The following is a 23013-nucleotide window of genomic DNA, read 5'->3' as shown; positions in this document are numbered from 1 at the left end:
CATGCGCGACGCTCACTCCGAACTCGTCTATTATGCTGCCCTGGTGAACATAAAAAGAAGAAGAGGCGCTGGAGGGACTGCGCGACCGACGTTACTGAGCGGCCGGGGGAAAAGTAATCCGTGACCGTCTTCCTGCTCTACCTGTCTGTGTGTCTGTCTGCTGACAGCGGGGCCCAGGGCGGGGATCCTGAGGGGGGGTTCAGTTCCCCCCCCCCTTCTCCCGTGGTAGCGGCCGCTCCGGCCGAGCCATTGTGTCGCTTTGCAACATTGTATCAAACGTTCTGTTCGCTGAGTGATACATTGTATCCGCTGAGTGTCTGAGCGCAGAGGGGGAGGGAGCCGGCCCTGCTCACCCGCTTCTTCACGGCCTGGGGCGGGGGTCTGGCTGGAGGGGGGGCACCTAGCCGGGGGGGGAGACATTTTCCCTGCCCGCCATCTTTTAAAGGGAAGAATTACAGGAGTGGGGTGTAATAGGCGGCCCCGGGCTGGGGGGAGAGGCGGATCCCGGGCAGCAGCTAGTCAGCCGGGCTGTTAGTGTTGGCGAGAGACCGGGGCCTCCAGGCTTCCCCCCCCATCTCTATCAACACTGTCACCCAGTAGCCCCCTGCCCAATATTCCAGCTACAGATCAGTACCCCCTTCCCCTCACTACAAGGTAGATGCAGCTGGGGGGTCTCCTACACTAAGATTTGTATTTAGTGCAGACACCTACACAGCTCCCTATGAAGTGTCTGCAAAACTTCTTCCCTGCTGTGATATCTGAAGGAGGCATAGAGGTTGTGTTATTAACTTTCATCTGTTCCATCTTTGCAAACTCTTCTGTGTTTTTTATTTTTTTTAAATGTTACAAGTTGTTTGCATAAGTTTTAATGTTTTGATTAGGAATGTTTTAAAGTTTGTTATGAAATAGTTCCACTATGCATCAGGTTCATTCAGCAGAACAGTGTAGAATGTCTTTCCTGCCCCCAGACTGTGCTGTCTCTGCAATGCACTCAGGTTACTTGATGATGATGTAGCTGGGCACTGCTTTATTAGCTCTATACCTTTTTGTGTTTATGAATGGGTTTTATTATGTTTGATGAGGCGCTTCTCTTGCTCTGCGTTAGGTGTCAGGCTACTTCTCAGACACAGCAAACTGCAATGTGGAGTCATTGGTGCTTTTGTTGATGTCTTATTGTAGATGTTGTCTGGGACAGGATCCCTTTGTTGAGACATGTCTCATTTTGACAGGAACCAAACTTTATTAAAAGGTCTGCGATTCTACTTTGTAAAGTCCCATATGTTCACTAGAAGACACAGCATGCTGCTGGTTGTGTTGTACTTTGTAATGTCTGATGCTGAACAATGGGGGCAACTATTTGCATTGTTTTTAAATGACTGAAATGTAATAACCTGTTAATTTGCTGGAATATGCAGTGTTTTATGATGCCAGCTCAGACGATTGGTTCTTTTGGATAGATGCAACAGGAGATTATCCTCAGACTTTTCAATGTATGAGAACTTTTCGTGACAGTTTTGGAAGTGAAGTAATAATATTTCTAGGTTTGCTGGGGGGGGGGGGGGGGGGGGACGTTTGACTGTCTAAGGCTATAGATGTTTATTTGTATTGCTTTGTAAACAATGCTGCTTTTTTTCTTGATAAAATGGGTGTTATGAATGACATAATACACTTGTACTGTATCTTTAGCATGAGCTGTGATGTAAAAGGCACCTGTTGATGTTTAATGTTTTACATTTTTGCTGTGTGAATGCTGTTATTTTGCTAAACTGCTTTTAAAGAATACCATCCAATTCTGCTGCAAAGTAACTTATGATTGTGAATTTTGATTTTTGTTAGTGTGTGTATTTTTTATCTATTTTATCCCCTATTTAGTGTAGAATAAGTTTGTATATGAATATTCCTGGCCATCATTATTGGATCACCCAGCTGTATATGTCAATGTTGTGAATTATGTTGATGTTTCAGTAGATGAATCCTAATCAGTGGTCCAGGAATGGCTAATGTTGGGTGGGCTCCTGTGGGAAGACCCTAAAACTCTGCATTGTCTGTAAATGTATAACTTAGAATGTTCATATATCATGTAGTATCCCTTGTACAATATCACCTGTCTGTCCAGACTGTACTGTTATACACATTGTTGGAGATTATCTTTATTTCATGTGTGTCAGTCTGTAACAATAGTCCTGTAGGGAAAACAGCACCTGATTAGTTACTTCTGTAGTCTCTCGGGAATGGGGATAAATGTAAATTATTATCACTCTTTTGGGGAATAAGATGATGGGTTTTGTCTGTAATTAGAACTATACTTTTTTTTTTTTTTTTCAACACATCCCCTGTGTTTCTTTGTTTCCAAATCTGAGCTATAGGTTTTAAAATGGTTTATTTTGCTTTTATTGTCCAAAGGGCTCAGCTACATGGCCTGCTGGCAGAACTTGTCAATAATTGTCCATCTTCAACAGAACAGATATTATACCGGAGTGTTTATGACGGGCTTGTTGTACTTTACACAGGGACCACCTTGTATATGCTGCTATATGAATATCTAAAGCCGATGTACTGTAACCTGTATCTTATTATACGTTATTCTGCCTATATACAGATTGCTGTGTGTAACAATGTTTCGTCTGCTTGTGTCGGTGTACTCCCAGTAGTGTCATTTAAGTGAACCTGACACCACAAACGAACCCCTTCAATAATATGATAAATATTCTGTACATATCACACCAGCTGCCTCTCAGTGTCATTGACACTCTGGATTATATGTAAACAAGGAGGAGACTGATTCAGTAGCAGAGATATGAAACTGACCCATTTCATCCCGAATGTATTTGTCTGCTCCTGAACTTATGAACAATATTTCATGGTTGATACCTGAGCATTTCCTTTGGTGTTACCCTGATATTCTACTATACCTGTTTATAATGTAAATCTTTTACTCGTCAATTACATTATAAACAGAAGTCCCTCCCACACCGAGGCGGAGCTAACAAGCTGTGGGCCCTGGTGCAGGAAGGCTGGGAGGAGGGAACCGGGGCCCCCAATCCTTTCCATCTGCCATGCAGTGGTCCCCATTATCTCCATGGGCCCCGGTGTATGGTACCTGTCGCACCAATGGTAGTTCCGCCACTGTTCCCACATCCAAGATCAGAGGAAAAAGCAATTGCAGTCATTTGAGTTGCTGTGACATCACCAGCTCGTTCCCTGTCTATGAAGCCACCAGGTCTTCGCATGTGTGCAAAGCAAATTTGTCAGCAACTTGCTTTAGAGGACTGAAAGAGATGTGATTGACCTAATGTCTTAAATATATAGCTTACATTATGTCAAGTATATGTGTATACTTATAACACACAGCTATTATCATGTTTGCTGCCTTTACTTGCTCTTTAACGAGAGCGCATTTAACTTGTATGAAATGTTTTGTTTATATGCAGTAATTATACCCAGGTTAAGTCAGCGCTAAGTTCAGTTGCCGACAAGTCTCCTAAATGGGGCCGCTACATGTCCTGAAATAGGGCTGTTGCCGTAGTTTTGAGGAGAGGATTGAATGGGTCATAACTGAGGTTCTTTTCTTTTTAACATAACCAGCTGGTTCTCGTTTAATAATTTAAATACACAGGTGTTTGTCCTTATTACAGCAGCGACATCTTCCTTGGCGCTGTGTGGTGTATGTAATTTGTGCAGGACATTGTAACAATTACAGCACTTAAACATGTACACAAATCTGTTGAGAACCCTGCTCCGAAGATCTTTGATGATCTGTTTTGCCTTTAAATATTACCCCACACAGGACATGGGGGTTTCTATGCAATTGGGTGCATAAGGACTGACAGATCGTTGAAGTACAACAGTTGGTTTTATCTTGGAGGTGCAGAGTCCTTGCTATCCTCGTGTAGAGCTGAATTCCTTTGCAGCCTGTTTGTTTGGGATTGGATAACTGTTGCTACATGTGGTTCCCATTACATCCTGGTGTTGTCTGCTGTCATTGTGGGCAAAGCCGCAGTACTGTTATCACTTACTCTGGAGCTTTAGGGTTAACACTGTAACAATATCACAAGAGGGATTGTGTATATGATAACCATTAATGACTGTTTAAGTACACTTCAAGTCACAGTCCGTGAAACATAATTTGGCTTTTATTTTGAGTATGTATACTATACTATATTGCTTGTCTTGTGAGTATTAGATGTGGTACTTGTGTGCTAACATTGCTTCTTTTGGTCCTGTGGTTGGTCTAATAAGCAATATTGTGATTTGAAGTTTGGCTGCTCCTGTATTATGAAATGTATAAAATCTCAGGCAAACCGGGGGGGGGGGGGGGGGGGTTCCTAGTGCCTGGAAACCCCCCTCCAAGCCTGGGGCACTGTATAATTGAGGTGGCTGGACTCTGCTCCTGCTTCATAAGCTCTGCTTGAAAAGTGAGAGCTGAGTGCACCTAACAGTAGTGCACACAGCATTGCCCATGTATATTATGGGGATGGGAAGAGTTGGAGAGCAGCCAAGCACTGTCTAAAATTATAGCCACGCCCCCATGCATGCTGGTCACACCCCCTGGAGGCGTGGTGTGGAAACCCCTCTCTACAAATTCTGCGTTTGCCGCTGAAGTCTATAGCAGAGCAGAATGATGAGATGTTATGGCTGTTATATACAGAATAGTCATGGCTGCACAAATGGCTTTGGAGAACTGGTTTGGGAGCCATCGTCTAACCCATTGACTGACATTCCTTTATAAACATTTGTGACTCAGTCTTGGTAACGTCCTCAGATGACCCCGTTCAAATGCAGTTTTATTGCAACCCCTTGAATTATGGCCATGTGGTGTTCCCGTCACCCATACGCAGTCATTCTGTGCACCAAACCAACGGTCAGCCTATTGGCTCACTGGGAGCTAGAGACATTAATGAGGCACAAACCAATGTCTCTAGTTCTTGCTCTCCGATAAAATGGCTGCCCTTGCTGTAAAAAGGGGCGACGGGTGCGCTTTTAACACGTTACTCTGTAATTGTTACCCCTTGCGCTGTCATTGATGTTTTGTAAGGTGTGTTACCATTACCTTGACTCGCTTTTCCTGTCTTCTAAGCTCCGTGCTTGGTCCTCCTACTTGTTCAACCGGAAAATCTGCCGTCAATCCATCGAGCTGTTGTAGTTGCTGGTCCTTGTATATATGGAGTCTTGCATTTGTTGCCTTTTTAAAATTAGAACTGAAAGTTAAAAACAAAAAACCCCTTTTTCTAAAGATGACTTCATACATTGTTGTAGAGGGTGTGATGGCTACGGGTCATCTGATTCCGTAGTCTATGAATAACACGGGGGCTAGAGATCCCCTACAAGTAGAACTTGTAGTCCAACCTCTTCAAGTATTATTAGGACTGTGTGAGAGGCCATGTTATATTCATCGGTCATATCATCATCATTTATTTATATGGCGCCACTAATTCCGCAGCGCTGTACAGAGAACTCATTCAATCAGTCCCTGCCACATTGGAGCTTACAGTCTAAATTCCCTAATATAGACACACACTCACACACAGACAGACAGAGAGGGAGAGACAAGGGTTAATTTTGATAGCAGCCAATTAACCTACCAGTATGTTTTTGGAGTGTGGGAGGAAACCGGAGCACCCGGAGGAAACCCACGCAAACACAGGGAGAACATACAAACTCCACACAGATAAGGCCATGGTCGGGAATCGAACTCCTGACCCCAGTGCTGTGAGGCAGAAGTGTTAGCCACTAGGCCACTGTGCTGCCAATTTTGGCTATGGATTTTGCAGGAAGCCTGAGATCCCTCCCCTGGTTCTTTAGCTTTGGTTCCTATAATCCGTTATCTCGGCCAATGCAATGTTTGATGATATCCCATCAATGTGGTGAGACTCCAACCCACAACCTCTCAATGTCCATTCATAGTCTGGTGTCTACTGCATTAGAGGGCCACATACTGTAGTATCAAAATGTATTTTCTTCAAAGGGAACCTTCATAGCTAATTAATTCTAAATACGTGTTGACTGAATGCAATTTTTCTCAAATCCAGTCCTCAGCCCTACCGTGTTTTCCAGATCTCCCTGTCGGAGCACAGGTGTAGTCATTACTGACTGACACATTGTAACAGATCCACAGGTGGTATAATTATGTCACTGGTCACCTTGGAGATCCTGCCCTGTTAGGGGTCCCAGAAGACTGGATTTGAGGAATTCTGTCATGTTAAAACATCCTGTATACTTTGCATACGAACTTCACCTTTTAGTCTGCTCAATAAATATTTTTCTACAGCAAGCATGGTCTATCTGTCAAATACCACTGCTAACCATAAATGCATTAAAGTATGAGTACTCTTTCTATTTGGGGTAATAATAAATCTAATACACCTTCATCTGGTAAAAGCTGGCATTCCTAGCTGCAGAAGTATTAGCCCTTTACCAAAATACTGTTTTACAAACATAAGCTGTAAACTTGCCCTAAGCGGGCAGTGTCATTATGGAAGTGAGTACTAGTTAAGCCCACTTTACCAATCAATCTCCGATATGGCGCTCTCCTCTCTACTGAGCCCCTAATAACATAATAACAGCCAATTTCTCCCCAGATAGATATATATTTATAGTTATATTTTTTTAGAAACCAGAACCAGTCCTATTGTACCTTTCATAGAAGTTTTATTTATGTTCCTTAAAGTGTTGATACTGAACGGAGTCCTAAAGGAACTTTCTAAAAGTTTACAAATATGTTATTCCAGGGCTCTTAACTTTGACTAAAATAATGTCCGTCTCGTTCACGAGTCAGTTGGCAAATTGAAAAGTATTCTGGCATTTTATTGTCCGTTTATTTGTACTGCGCCATACAATCCGCAGCGCCTGACAGTTGGCACACAAAAAAATTGGGATACAATTAAAATCCAAATAAACATGGAGAACACATACAAATCATATGTACGGAATTTGTGCTTTTAGAAGTAAAACTGTAACATTCACACAAATCTTAAGTAAACACAGGTACATTGGAGGTAGACAAAGGTGTAGATGTGAGAATCGGTCAGAGAGCTCTGGTAACAAGAGCTTACAATCTCTGCGTCGTATGGCTGCTAGACGCACTATTCTCTTGGCGCCTTCAGATGCAATTTCTAGAACGACAAAGTACCGATGAGCAGCAGATCCCTGTGTACACACCTACACGATTTACCTTCAGATCTGTGATCTTCATCTCTCATAACCATCTGCTGAAAAGATGGTGACTCTGTACACTGTACAGATATCTGCCTACACTGCTGGTGGTGAGTGTGTACACACTGCCACATTTACCAGACATCGTTCCATTGCTGATTTTTAGGAAGTTTATAAAACCAAATAAACAGATGCGATGTTCTTTGCTACAATAAAACATGACAGTGCCAGAGTATGTACGCTCCCAGGATCTGGCCAAACGGTCAGTAATTGCATAGGTGTCTACACAGCTTAATGAGTACATCAAGACACAAACTTCTCTATCCATATGACTGAATCTGCCGCTGGGATACACACTCTGTTGTTGGCTAGAGAATTCTTTTAACACCTCTGCTTCTTACTCCCGCTTTCTCTGTATAGTTTCCTTTTTTTTTTGTGCATAGGTTTTTAATTTACTAACCTTTAGTCTAGGACTATATCTTAAATATCAAAACTACTGAGTTTGGAGTAATGTCTGGATAAAGGACGATACATATTTAATAAAGATTATGTTGCTTTTGGTTATTGTTTTGCTTTTATTATGTGTTTTTTGTTTTTTTTGTTTTTTTTCCTGTGTGGTCTGTTTATTGTTCATAGACCATGTGGCTGCTGTAGTTTCCTAATCTGTTGCAGATTGTGTTCAGTGCATGTACTGAGGCCACAAGGAGGACACGTGTGTGTGTGTGTGTGTGTGTGTGTGTGTGTGTAGGCCAAACAATTGTCCTGGTTTCCCAACTTTATTCTGCACCTATAATTGTCCCACAGAGGTTTATCTTGCGATAATCGCTGAAAAAACAATGTAACAATTTAACAAACCAATAATCCTGTCTTCTAAAATGGCGTTTTCCCGTTTGGAGGGGTTGTCTGGTATGATGGATATAATTGGCGCAGAATGCGTTGTACAGTGTGTTGTATATCGGGGAAATGAAATACTGTGAGCAGATCCATCTCCTGGTTGTCAGGCTGGACACCTAAGGGCTGATATGGTACAGAAATCTCCGGTCACTTTCCCTGGCATGTGATGGGACAGGAAGGTAGATGAACTGGGATCTTGGTACAAACTTGGGCGCGATGTTTCTCACATTGGGGCACATTTATCAATATTCACATAAAGTGAAAAATAGTTTTCAATCCTTATCGCAATGATAAGGATTGAACTATTTCTCACATTTATGTACAACCCTGCACAGAAACAGCAGTTCCAAAAAACTGCTGTTTCTGTGATAAAAAAAAATCATACTTACCCCCCTCTTCGGAACACGATGTCCCTGGATCACCTCCTCGTCCTCTTCACTCTTCTTTTTTTAAGCAATTGCGCATGTGCAGTTCCAAGAACTGGACATGCGCACACAGATCCCCTCTCTGTCTCTGCAACTATAGTTGCCAAGAGCGAGCGGTGAGTGACAGGGAGGGATCACGTGATCCCTCCACACATGCGCTGTCCAGCTCTGCTCTTCGGAGCAGAGCTGACAGCACTGAGATTTCTCATATATGATAATGTACGCCAGCTGCAGCTGGTACATTATCAAGACAAGTTCCCGAAAAAAACTATTTTTCGGAACTTGTTAGATTGCAAGAGGGAGCAGTCACCATACTGTTGAATGGAGCAGAATGCAAAGCAGCAGATATCCACGATATCTGCTGCGATGCATCTTTAATAAATATGCGGGGGACACATCGGGGCATGGATTCTATCTTAAGTGCCTGTCTGGTAATATCACTGTTATTCACCTGGTAATTCCATAACCTTATCTTGGAGCTACTTATCATCCAAAAGGTATATTTGTAGCTCTCCTTTGTGTTTTTGACGATCAATCCCACTTAAGTCATTAAATTTTGAGACATTGGTCACTTTCACTTTCAGATCCTAAACAGAGAGAACTATCTTTCGTGTCACATTTGTTTCTTGAACCTTCCACCCCTCCCCCCTTCTAATAATTTAAACATGTTCTCCAGTGAGAGGTCTCTGTATCTATAACCCAAGGATCGAGCCCTAGAACGGCTGCTCTGGACATGGCTGCTCTCAGCGGAGTTGCTGATGGCTGGAATAATCCACTATATAAACCAATTTATTTATTTTTTTTGGTCTTTAGTTTTGTGTTAGTGTTGTACATGGCTGCACAATGTTTCTTATACAAAAGGGGCTTTTAAAGCAGAATACAGGACCTAAGCATTCCTACGTCTGCACTATATTCCTGTACAATATCACTTTCCAAACACAGGCAACCTGACTAATAAGGGTTTGTGAATGGTCCTATGCTGTGTAGTGTTTCCTGCCTGTGGCTCAGACAGTACTAATAGATGTTGGATAATCGTCAATCTGAAGAATGTTCAACATTGGAAAATCCCGAAATGTTGGGGATGTTTTTTATGTTTTTGTTTGACTCTAGTCTGTCCATTTCCTACAGAGTGATACATTCTGTCTATAAGACTTTACTTGAATGCTGCTGTGGGCAGCCAGTGGCCCTTCAGCTACTGTGAGGGTATGCTGGGACTTGTAGTTCCAGAAGCGTTGGAAGGTCAGAGTTTGCTTTCCTATAGATTGTAAGCTTGTGAGCATGGTTCTTACCCCTCTGTCTGCCTGTATTACCCAGTATTGTCTTATTAATGTTTGTTCCCAATTGTAAAGCGCTACGGAATCTGCTGGCGCTATATAAATAAATTGATGATGATTCTTTCCTTTTATCAGCTTTATGAGATCTCCGTACATGTGACCCTTCTATCAGTCGGGTTTCTGCCTCTGTAGTGTTTTGGATACAATAGGTACTAGACCCCTTCAGTGAATGGAGCCTGAGGTCATCAGGTGAGACTGACTTTACCTGCAGTGTGTTTCCATGTTGCTGACTGCATTAGTTCGTGTGATTTCACAGTAAGAAAACAAACAACGACCCCTGAAAAGCGTAAAGTGTTTGTGTCCTTATAGATGCGCAGATCTGTGCTGTGACACTACACAATATACGCTGGGGAGAGCTGGTAGGTGGCATTTCTGTAGAGTTTTTCAGTCTTTAATGAGAAGATACTTTTGTTACACGTCTTATGGTGTTTTTCATGTAATGGTATAAAGGTTATAAAGCACGGATTTGTGGTACAATAATAAAACACTGCTTCATATTGACGGCAGCATGTTCTGGCATCGCTGCGTTTCACTATCTGTAGATAAGACGATGCCGTCTGTTCATCTCTCTGGTATCTGGCTGAGAGACGACTGTAATGGCAACATGGTGATATTTAGTGAGGATTGCTGTTCTGTTGGATACAAATATAAGCTTTGGCAACCCATATGTTTGATAACACAGCCATGTGGTTTGTGCTTGGGTCTTTTTTTGGTGTGTGTGTAAAAAAAAAATATATATATATATATATACACATACACACTTTTTTTTTTTATTTTTTTTATGCAATGTGGCCGTGGTTTTCGACCACAGCCAGGACACGATCTGTGCGTTTGTATATTCTCCTCCTAGTGCTTCGGTTTTCCCTAAGCATCAAAAAATACACCACTAAATTAATAATGGTGTGTGTGTGGCAGAGAGGTTAGATTGTAAGCTCCTGGGGCAGGAACTGATATTATACATTCTCTGTACAGCGCTGAGAAATATGTTGGCAATATATAAATAATGGCAAATAAATTGTGGAGATGTCTTATCTCCTAACTAAGGCTCCTAAATATCTGTTAACTACTTCACGGCTGGTGGGTTTTCACCTTAGTATTCATTTTATTTTTTAATTTACCGTGCGTGACTGATAGTATTTTCTTTTGGTAGCATATTGCAATATATATTTTTACCTGAAGTCTTCTATGGACAATATGAGATAAAAATACACTAGGATGAAAATATATATATATAATATAATTTTTATTCCCTGTTCGTACAGTGATATCTGACTGAGAGCTCAAATACACAAGTACCTAGCGCATTGGCATTTGATGAGGTTAATTTGAATACGGTCATGTTTGGGGTAACTGGAAGAAAATTAAACTGTGACATTCTCTCTGTAATTCTCTGAGGCGCCTTTTACCATTTTCTGTACATGTACAGCACACAGACTGATGGTTATATAGTGAAAGGAGCAGGGTCCCCAGCAGCACAGAGTATATCAGGAGATGGGTGATGTGTTAGTGAGGACAGGGCTGCATGTGACAGGGGCAGTGACATGATGCGAGGAGGGGAATGGAGGCAGCAGGAAGCCACAGACTGAGAGTTATATAGTGGAAGGAGCAGGGGGTCCTTAGAGCACACAGTAGTGATATGAGGCTGCTGTCATATTAGTGCAGGAAGCTTATTTCCCTGCATGAAGCCACCTGCAATCTGGTCCTTCACCCCAACCAGTAAATCGGACCACATTGGTGGACGCTTCGTACAGACCCCCTGTGTGTGGATGGACTTGTGTTAGATTCCTCTCTGATCCCCCGCTGTTTTTACTCTACTTGATTGGGAATATCCTGCTCTCTCTGACCCTTATATCTACTTATACCACACAGTACTGAGGAATCGGCCCTTTTCTGGTGTTTCGGAGGAAGCGGAGCGTCAGCAGGGGAGGAATATCGTACCCCTGACCCTTAGAATTCCTGTGTCAGGAATGACATCCAGATCCAAGATGGCCGACTCCTGACTACTTCACAAGAACGTAAGCGATCCGTTATTTTATATTTAATCTGGTGATGTCGGGGGGCTTAGTTACAGATAACGGATTTATCCCTTCCTGACTATACAGTTTGATGGCTGCATTCTCCAGACTAGATCGCTAACTGTGCTAAATTTTGTCTTTGTCTTTTTAGTAGGTTCCTGTTCAGTGCATGATTTCCCTAGATTATGTAAAAGGAAAGTAATGACATTTCTAGAGCCAAGTTTGGGTAATGAGTGTTTAAAGGAAAACACAAATATAGATGTAGAATCCTCAATTTCACTATCTGGTGTGAATTTGGTTGTTACCTGAACCACTCTTCGCTGCCTTGGTATATACAGGACAACTTGTCCGTGCCCCCTGCTTCTTTACCTGCATGGAGTCTGAACAGAGGTCTCCAGGTACTGAAGTGAGGCATGATGGGACAGGTATTTCTTTGAGGGGGTGTAGCCCAGAGAACCAGCCAGGTGATTAAACCAGCTTAAAAAACACACCTTCCAGCCTCATAATTACAGAATTGCATGTGATATCATGCCCTGCATGGGAAGATGATCATGATTAATGAACAGCTGCATAGAAATAGTATCTCCTCACTTAAATTCTCTTTTTAAATCCTCCGTCATTGATAACTTGCTGGTTGCTGAAATTTGGAAAATAGAAGCGTTTGACATTTTTCATTTTTGGACTTTGCCGTTCAGGTTCTATGGTTGGACCCCTGAAATGGGATGTCCTTCCCTGGTGGGGGCCATAAAGGAAAAGATTGCTTTGCAGAGTTGCCGTGAAAGGAAGTGACCGACCCAGAGACACGCACAATGTCTGCTGTGACCACCGCTGCCCAGGCCCCGCAAGGGCCGGTCAACCTGCCCCCTCCAGAAGTCACAAACCCCAACAAGCCAGGCCGGAAGACCAACCAGCTGCAGTACATGCAGAACGTGGTGGTGAAGACCCTTTGGAAGCACCAGTTCGCCTGGCCCTTCTACCAACCCGTGGACATCATCAAGCTCAGCCTACCGGTAAGCGGCTCTTCATGACGCTAGGTCAGGGTTCCAGGTTTAGTGCTTCTTGGTTATAAGCTGGGAAATGGTAACATTTAACTGCTAATTTTGGGGTGGGTGAAAAGCCTTTTATTCTGATCTTATAACCTCACTTTAATTCTATGGGTATAATCATTGAGTACTGGCCTCTGTTTTACTTCCGGCTCATCCTGTGGGGTTCGTTGTGCAGGTTTATAGACGTTTTACACCCACAGGAAGAGGATACGATAAGATTTTCTTTTTGACAGGGTGTAAATCTTTGGCTCCAGAACTCATAATCTTATAGATGTCGTCATGTTCTTGAGCTCCGGCCAACTAGTCTGAAAAGTGTGGTTGGAGGAGCTTTTGGTATTATTATTATTAGTATTATTATTTATTTATTTTTATTATTTATATTTATTATTTATATTATTTATATTATTTATATAATTATTTATTATTTATTTATTTGTATTTTTCAGGACTATCACAAGATAATTAAGAATCCAATGGATATGGGGACAATTAAAAAGAGACTTGAAAATAATTATTATTGGAGTGCGAATGAATGCATGCAAGACTTCAACACCATGTTTACAAACTGTTACATCTACAACAAGGTAAGCGCCAGGTATCTCACCCACACAGGGTGTAAAGGTAACGGGGCACAATGACTGAATCCCCCATGCCATGAGGAAAATGTGGAACCCTCACAAAATCAGGGACTACAAGTCGGTGGTAAATAGTATGGTGAGAGTGTTACAAAACAGGGCCTTAAAAATGCAGAGTAGGATGAACATCGAGGAGTATTGTGTTTTTTTCATGTGTTTTAATCACTCTAGTGTGGTTGTATTTCCATCTAAAGAGAACGATCATCTTAGCTGCATTTATAAGGTGCTTTAGCAAATACTTTTTGATTAGTTCATAGGCATATAAACCAGGCTCGTAAGCCAAAGTTCTGGGATCAGTGGAGCAGATATAGCTGTGATCTCTTCTGATATGAACCTATATTATACTGTTGGTATTATACAGGATCCATTGTGAGTTCCGTTCTGACTACTGGGGGTAAATGTATCGAGCTGAGGGTTTGAAAAGTGGAGATGTTGCCTATAGCAACCATTCAGATTCTAACTGTCATTTTGCAGAATGTACAAAATGATAGAATGTGGTTGCTATAGGCAACGTCTTTACTTAAACCATCACAAACTCACAGCTTGATACATTTACCCCCCAGTTTATATTATACTGTTGGTATTTTGCAGGATACATTGTGGGTTCCCCTCTGACCACTGGTATAAATGTCTGCTGAATTGTTCTGCATTAGTGATGTGTAAAGTAAATGATCATCGATAACCGATTCTGCTCTGACTTCAGTCCACAGATGACATTGTTTTAATGGCCCAAGCGTTGGAAAAGATTTTCCTGCAGAAAGTAGCACAGATGCCCCAAGAGGAAGTAGAATTATTGCCCCCGGTCCCTAAAGGCAAAGGAAAGAAACAAAGTCCGACAGCAGCGCAGACCCCAGGTACCGTTATTACCCTTCTCTTCTAAGTGTGGTGTGACCACATGGGTTTTGTGCGCTGTGTACGGACCTATACCCTGATCTTCTGTCGGGAGCAAATGGAGACATCGGACTTCTCAGTCTAAACCACTCTTTGTGATTCTTCTTTGGGGTGTTTTATTCACCTTCATATCCAACCCAACTAAAATCGCCCACTGCCCATAGGCTGTTCCACTGTAGCACGTGCGGCTCTGTTGGGGCATCCGGATGGAGAAGAATTTTGTTAGCCCCTCATTTTATATTTTAAAATTGGAGGTGTAGCACCACTAATTGCACAGTACTCTTAAAATATTGCCTCTTATATAATTGGTAAGAAAAATGTGATTTGAAGGGACTTGTATAGAGGAGCATGGCTTTCTGAGGAAACGGAGTACTCCCATGTGTGAGGGTTATTCCCTAGTGCTGTGTTCTACTCTTCTGTTTTATTTAGCTGGTCCATCGTCTATTGGAACGTTTGGGTTACTTAATTTTAGCCAAGGAAGCGAAGCCGCGCTCATTTGTATTTATAGTGGTGTACAAAGCATTGATACAAAGGACTTGTGCTAGTTTCATTGAATGGATGTTAGAAAATAAGAGCTCACTTAAGACTCTTCACCTCTGTGGAGTCCTGTGCTGCTGTGTTATAATGAAGTTATTATAGATGCATTGTTTAGACTCGTGGCCCCCGGCCATCAATAGAGGTTTTGTTAGACACCAAAAAATGTGTGTATGATTTTATACAAAAAAATGGGATACAAAGGAATCTGGAACTGTTTAATTACTCACTCTCAATGATTACTCACATGTTGCTATTCAATAAGAAGGAGGCTTTATTATGTATATTCTGATAGCCTACCAGGATAATTGAGTGAATGGAGCAGGAGATATCCTAAACTAATGCCCAAAATGCAAGGCTGTCGTGGACAAAGGGAATCTGTGCACCTATTGCAACAAAAAGTTGTTTCTTTTGCAGCATTGGTTACTGGGTTACAAATTACTGAACTACACGTAAAGTTTATTTATTTATTTTTTTAGGGATAGTGTCCATTTGATTTTTTTTCTTTACTCTCTAGTCATCACAGAACCTGAGCCACCCGTGGAGAAGCCCCCTCCTCCTCCCTCTCCTAAACCTGTCGTGGTGGAGCGCAGTTCTCCCAAGTCCACCATAGTGGAGCGTCCTCCCCCCAAGCCTGTCGTAGTGGAGCGCAGTTCCGGAAGAAGATCGGAGCCGCCAGCGGAGAGGCGTCGGGAGCGATATAAAGGTCTCCTATGTTCTAGAGCAATTCTGTATGTGGTCTCCACCCTTGGGTGTAACGACTCAGAGGTTCAGACGTGGTGTGAGGTCAAGAGGAATATTTAGGTGGCAAAAAGCTCATTCAATAAACCATGGCAGAAAAAAAAATCAAATTTTAAAGCAGTTAAAAGCATGAAATCGCACTTCTCGCTCTATCCCATGCCCGCAGGAAAAGAAACTATGGGTTTGGGTGGGTGGCATTGACGGGGACACTGTGGGGTATTGGCCTGGGGGAACGGAAGACTGTGGGGGACTGTTGTAGTTGGTGGTTCCATAACTGTGCAGCCACTATCTCTGGTTCTTCTGTGGACCAGGAGAATGCTGGATGGTTAGCTGGAGACCTTCCATTGTATGGGGCAGTCCTGGTGACCAGACACGCGAGACTAATCGACCTACGTGCTTTTTCATTTCAGCCGCAAGCCAAGCCTCCGCTATCTCCACCATCAGCCCAACAGTCCAGCTAACCAACATTGCTCCTCTAGTATCGCAGACGCCGGTCATCGCCGCCACTCCTGTGCCAACTATAACGGCAAATGTAACTCTGCCAGCTGCCACTACAGCACCGCCGCCTCCCCCAGCCGCCCCCGCACCGGTAGCTCCAGTGGTTCCACCAGCAGCCCCCGTTATTAAGGTAAATGGGTACGAATGTATCGGACTACTTCGTGCTACTTATTGTATGTAATGGTGTTTTTAGTCTTGAGGAGGGTGTAAAGCCTTTATGATTACGGGTGTTTCTGTATTTGGCTAAAACAGGACAAAAAAAAACCTAATACTATAGCAAATTTCCTAACTTTTTTTTTTTTCCCTCTTTCACCAGAAAAAAGGAGGGATAAAGCGAAAAGCAGACACCACAACGCCCACTACATCTGCCATAACCGCCAGCCGCAGCGAGTCGCCTGTACCCGTCGTGGAGCCCAAGCCGGCGAAAATGGCAAACAGGAGAGAGAGCACAGGTCGCCCCATCAAGCCACCAAAGAAGGACTTGGAAGATGGGGAGGTCCCACAGCACGCTGGGAAGAAAGGCAAATTGACTGAGCACCTTAAGTACTGTGATAGCATCCTGAAAGAGATGCTCTCCAAGAAACATGCGGCCTATGCTTGGCCATTCTACAAACCGGTGGATGCTGAGGCCTTGGAACTGCATGACTATCATGATATTATCAAACATCCTATGGATCTCAGCTCAGTTAAAGTATGTTCGTCTTTGCATGTTGTGTTGCAGTTTGTTACTAATCTCTGGCTATAGCACTACTTAGCAAGTCATCTTTTGTTTTTAATCTTGCGCTCTGCCTGCCAGTGTATTTACACATTATATATTATGAATGGCGTTCATAAAAGTAAATCGGAGAGTTTCTCCTCTGTGCCCCGTCTACTAATAGGACAGGGCATCGAGGACAATCAACTGGCTAATGTGGGAGCCCCAACGCTGCTGGTCACTTGGACCTTGGTCTCCTAAAATGGTGGATATTTTTGCCACCATGGATCATGCAGATCTGCTGGTCCCATCGTCTCAGAACCTGCGGTGACATTCACAGACAAGGAGGTTACTTTTGCTAGACTGGCAGCAAGAGCTTTGATACATGTGGTGGTTGAGTGAAGTCTTCTGGCTTAAGTTCTTGTCTCTTGGCTTGGCGGGTAGTAAACTGTTCTAAAAACTTGTCTGCAAAGAGACAGGAGCTTCAAGATCCCAAAAAGACACGTGGTTTGTTTTTTTTTTTTGTTTTTTAGTATGATTTCCAGTTTTGGCTGCACACCTTCTGTCTGTCCTTTTTGTACTTGGCTCTATTGGGCTTCAGCGAGTTCATGGCCTTCAGGATAGTTGCTAGTTGGTCATGATTATCCCTTTGTTGGATGATATCCTGGTGAAGGCCTCTTCCAGAAAAGTGACTTTTCAGTATCTCGAGTGGACCATTCAGACCTTAGAAGTTCACAGATTATCAACTGACCAAAGATGCACCTAGTGCTGTTGATTATAGTAAGGCCCCTGGTGTTTCTTCTTAACAACAAGATCACTCAGTATTTAAAGTCTTCCTTTCTGGCCAACCAACGTACAACCATTTGGTACTGGATGCATGTGGTGGCTACCATGGTCCCATTTCATATGTTCTCCATCCAGATTTGACACTTGCTTCTGTAGAACAGGTCTCTCAAACATCTTGAGTCCCATCAGTCTCACAAATGTTCCTGTCTCCCTAAAGTGGAGGACGGATTAGTCTAATCTATCATGGAAGAGGCCCATCTTGGTTCCTTATTAGCATGTGGTCACCACAGACTTTGGACTTTCACGCTTTGATACAGGGGACGTGGTCTCCACAAGAACCTGCACTATCAATAACGGTCTCAGATCTTGGGGCCATAAATCTAAATTTGAGTAACTGGACTTAACCCTTTCAAGGCCAATGTTCATGGTCCACACGGACGATGCCATTGCTGTGGCTTAAGTGAGCTACAAAGGGGCTTTCAAAGCTCATTTGGGCATGAGAGGTTTATTCCAACCGTTTCAGCATTCTACATTTTAGGAGGCAGATTTCATGAATAGTCGGTGTCTAGACCCACAAAGTCTGTTTTATCCCTACGGTTTTTAGGATGTTTTAGAAATTTTCACAATTGGACCTGCTGTTGTGATTGAATCAAACATGTCCCCTTTTTATGTTGCCAGGACCTGGGGGTGCTTAGCTCATCAATGCACCGGCATCTGCTGCTTGCCTGGTCCAGCCAGTCTACCCATTTCTCCATGTCAGACTGGAAAGGTTGCAGACAGTTGAGCACCTCCAACTGGTCCAAGCAGTTTTGGGACACCAATCTATATCTGTGTCCATCTCTCTCTAGACCTCATTTTATAGGACTATTCGTCTGCCCCATCTCCAAAAACATGTTAATAATCTGCCTCTGTACACTGTTCTCAAGGTGAGGATTAACCAGTAACATATAAATTGATGCTATAATCTCACTCTTCCGACTACAGATACCTACTCTTGGACATCTAAGTCTTCTACTGACTTTGCCTTCATATCATTTACCCCTTCTGGAGTATCAAGTCTGTTTACAAATTTATTATATAATCTTTAAAGACACTTTCCCTATGTAGATATTAACTGATGCAACTAATAGTCTAGTTCTGAGATGGTTCACTAGATACCAGCCCTTCCTATGAGCTCATACGAATAATGGCCACACAGTCGCCCGTCTTTCAGCCAAACTTTATCCATTCTACGCTCTTTGTCAAATCCAAGGAATGGATTTGCTGTATTGTGAGAACTTATGACGACAAGCTAAAAGTAAACTATATCCACTGATCCACCCTGATCTATCACTTTTTTTTATTTGTAGTTCATTATTATTCAGTTTGAAAACTCAAGTAACACGTCTTTGGTAGTAATGTGTCTGTAGCACAGTAGGGTATATCTCCCCCTCTCTAGGTGACCCTTTTGAATTTAACTGTAAAGCAAGAATAGCTATTTAGTGAGTTTGCAATTGCTTTGTTGCCTTCCACATATTCATGCTCTTAAGAAATGAATCTTACTAATTTTTTTTTTTATTTATTTTTTTTGTAACTGTATTTTATACAAATTTTAAGTTTTTGTTTTTTTGTCTGTGCTTTAGTGCTTCTGTGTATTTTGTTTAGTTTGCTGGACAATTAGAAGTTGATGCTCTCTATGGTTTTAGTGCAGATTTGTGTTGGTGTTCCTTGTTCTCTTGCTGTTCAGGAAAGGTTTACTTAGAAAATGTCAACGTTTCATGGAATTTTATTTTGTTAGAATATATGTCTCGTTTTCTTTTTAAACCCAAGTTCCTGCCTAGATACATTTTCTTTGTATAGAGACCCTATTGGTCCCAGAGAGATGGTGATATTTTCTCATCTGCTCAGACTAGCCGTGATTAAATCAATAGCTATAAGCCGTTTCCAATTTGTAGTCTGTCCTGGGGCCCTAAAGTTTTGTCCCGATTTTAAAGTCCTGGATTTTCGTAACTACCCGACAGCCGCTTCTTAGTCTGGCTGCATCGCTTTACGCTGTGTATGAAGAAATATTGGATGTGACTGTAGGTCGGTAGGGTTGTATGAAGTATCCTGCGACTTGTTGTAATTCAGTCTTGTGGAAGGTGGTAAATCAGTACTTTGAAATAATCATTCTGAGTCCAGAACTAAACTGCATCTTTGTTCCTTACACAAAGCAAAACTATTTCCTTGGGTGCATATTAAACTATAAGAGATCTATATTGTCAATCAGTGTTAGATCTGTCAGCACGAGGCCATTGTAAATTTAGGTAATGGTAGAATGAAAATGTGCATTAGATTCATTTAATATATGCTGATTTCTGACCACATTCTCTTGTAAACAGCGACTTGTCCTAGGTTTTTCAGTCTCTGTGTGAAACACCAATCGCCACATGGAACACTGAATTAGGAGGTCCAGCTTTGGGCTCGAGTACATTTGTAGCACAAGACTGTAAACGTTGGTCATTACTGAGCCATTATAAATTAATTTATAATGGAGACTTCAGTAGTGATCAGATAACATTTTGCCGTTGGGATGTGGTATAGTCTGATGTAAGTTCATGTGTGTTAATTGTATCATTGAATGTGCAGCAGGCATGCTGGATAACATGAACGTTATTCTAGAAATGTTCTGTAGGTCTAGTGAGAGGATATTTACATGATATAGACTTTATTGGTCAGTATTATACCATTTTCTATTGAAGCCTATGGCCCTATCCTCTTCTCTAACCCGGGAAAGATGCACAAGAGCTGCGACTCTCCGGAGAGATGAGGTTCTTTGAGCAGAAAGGTTTATTCTCATGCAGATTGCTGAACCTTTTATAGAGGATAAACATTGTTACCTACACATAGGTCTGCAGTGTGTATCCTCCATGTATGGCCTACGTTTTCTATCTTTTATTGCAGAAAAAAATGGACGTTCGGGACTACCAGGATGCCCAGGCGTTTGCGGCTGACATACGGTTAATGTTCTCAAACTGTTACAAGTACAACCCCCCTGATCACGAGGTGGTCGCGATGGCGAGAAAACTCCAGGTAAGGATCCAGCCTCCGTCAAACAGATGGGTGTAGTCAGAGATCTGTTGGTTATATTGAAAATCTAACCACCACATTCTTCATTAATGGAGTGACTGTCCTCCAGCCCCTCCACCACCCCCCCAAAAAAAAATAAAAAAAAATTGGTACAAATATTAAAACACGTTAATTTTTGGCAATTTATTTTTATACTTTTATTTATATACATGACTGTTATTATGAAAGAAAGCGTTAAGTTGTATGAAATGTCCATTTCATACAAGGCAGAGCTCCTACCCCTCTAGTCCTATGAGCTGACATTCGCCTGCACATAGGTAGAGCGTTCCAATCGCCATACACCACAGATCCCCCCCCCACGCTACAACTGCCTGAACCAGAGGGGACTGGGAGTTGCAGGAAATTGGGGAAGGGGGTCCTCTGAATTTGGGCGGACCCCTTCATGAATAAGTGGAAGCTCTTATTGGGCAATATTTTTGTCTCCCCTAAATACATCCCCATCTTAAACGGCCAGCAAGTTTAAAGTTAATGCAATATATGAAAAGGCTTCTTGTATAACTATATATAGTAGCGCAGCATGCGGCCATTTTAGGCTTGGGCAGTTTCCCTCAGCGCTAGACCCTGCCCACTGGTGTCACATGACTGTGTTTGAACTTGTTCCATGCCGGTAAGTGTAACTGTCGGTGCAGGAAAAGGAGACATGAGCAGCTTCTCCTACCTACATCTTCTCTCCATCTTGGTCTTCCTCGTCCTCCCCTTCCTCTCACTTGTGTGCGACCTCTTCTCCTTCTGCCCCCTGCTGGTGGTCTTCATCCTCATCCGTGTCTATGATTTGCTCTCTTTCCACAGGATGTTTTTGAAATGAGGTTTGCCAAGATGCCGGACGAGCCGGCGGAGGCCCCCGCCCCTCCCCCGGCGGCGGCTCCGGTGGTCAGTAAAAGCGTGGAGAGCAGCCACACCAGCGAGGAGAGCTCCTCGCAGTCTGACAGTTCGGATTCGGAAGAGGAGAGGGCCACTCGGCTGGCCGAGCTCCAGGAGCAGGTGGGAGAAAAATCTGCGGAGGGTTACTCAATCCGTCTCTTATAAACGTGACTTGGTGTCTGGGGATATAAGGTATTGCAATAGAGTCTCATTAAACCTACCCAGTCACTCACCATCTACACAGAAACCCCCATAGACCCACGCGTTTTACTTAGGGACGAACTTTATACATTTTTATTTTTTTTTGTATTTTTTTATATTTTAATGTTTTAACGCTTGATATAGCCCCCCTCCATTCACCTTAGCGGGATAATAAAAAGGGGGGAGTAAATTGCATTTTTTATTAGAAAGGTACAAGGGTTAGTGTTTTTTTTTACAATCCTGGATGCAGCATTCAAGGAAAAAATGTTTGTTGTGTTTTAAAAAATAAAATAAAAATCCATCTGGATGTACCCTGAAAGTTTTCTTTGTATATGTGTGTGGATGAGTTACAGTTTTCAATAAAAAAAAAAGTCCATTTTGGTGCCCTGGAGAAACCTTTAAATTTGAACCTACAAAATTTGAGCAGTGCCTCTTAATGTTTCTTGGTCTAGTACACATTAACTGTGGAAGTCACCCTCAGCTTCCAATAATACATTCTCTTCATTATTCAATCTATGGCTAGACGTTGAGATTATTAGTTGGTAAAAGAAAATGGCTACTTGTACGATTTAGGAATGAGTTTATAGAAAGCTGTTGGGTATTGGCAATTAATTGGTACAAGGATTCACCTTAAGGGAAAATATACATTAAATAATAAATATCTATCCGCCATGGGCATACTAAATTCAATCCAACTTTGCGCACTGTCCTAGAGGCGTGGTTGTAAATAGATGGTGTTTTCCTGGCTAATCGTTCCTGTACCATACAGTAGGTGATGTAACAAACTCTTCTCATTCAGACTTTAACATTGCAGGTAAAACGCGTGAGACTCAGGATATATGGCCTGTGAATAATTTTAAACTTTTTTTTGTGTGTCTATGTATCACTCATGGTGAAACCTTTAGCATTCTTCTGAAGTCCTCCAAAGGGTCAAGATCACCAACCTAGGTGTGGGCACTTTTGGGGTAGCCAGTTCTCATGGCTCGCTAAGGGCTACTCCTCGTTTAGCACAACTTAACGGACTACAGTTGTTGTATAGAGCCAGTATATTCGCCAAGGTTGTACAATTAGGGAAACGCATTGAACATACAGGAACAGAAGGTGAGGCTATCCTTGTCACTAAAGCCTACAGTCTAATATGAATCCGTATTGCTGTATGGATCGACGCGTTTCTGTGGAAAATGTATCATGGCAAAGG

General features: G+C 42.4%; 1 protein-coding gene across 3 annotated transcripts in view; it reads left to right on the top strand.

Annotated features, from left to right (window-relative positions):
* BRD3 (bromodomain containing 3) overlaps positions 1-23013 on the top strand; it is a 38704-nt gene that overhangs the window by 2735 nt on the left and 12956 nt on the right. The window contains exons 1-10 of one of the 3 annotated variants that reach the window (XM_075185711.1): positions 9-113; positions 11675-11820; positions 12516-12830; positions 13313-13450; positions 14205-14355; positions 15444-15632; positions 16078-16295; positions 16482-16856; positions 20568-20696; positions 21543-21734. In XM_075185711.1, the coding sequence (XP_075041812.1) occupies positions 12630-12830; positions 13313-13450; positions 14205-14355; positions 15444-15632; positions 16078-16295; positions 16482-16856; positions 20568-20696; positions 21543-21734 (1593 nt within the window). In that variant the 5' untranslated portion in view covers positions 9-113; positions 11675-11820; positions 12516-12629. Of the gene's footprint in view, positions 1-8; positions 114-429; positions 776-11674; positions 11821-12515; positions 12831-13312; positions 13451-14204; positions 14356-15443; positions 15633-16077; positions 16296-16481; positions 16857-20567; positions 20697-21542; positions 21735-23013 lie in introns of those variants that run through there. The other 2 variants (XM_075185713.1, XM_075185714.1) reach the window with 2 other exon arrangements.

The sequence above is a fragment of the Mixophyes fleayi genome, chromosome 9 (assembly GCF_038048845.1).
Source record: "Mixophyes fleayi isolate aMixFle1 chromosome 9, aMixFle1.hap1, whole genome shotgun sequence".
Lineage (NCBI taxonomy): Eukaryota > Metazoa > Chordata > Amphibia > Anura > Limnodynastidae > Mixophyes > Mixophyes fleayi.
This window is presented reverse-complemented; position numbering and strand designations above follow the sequence as displayed.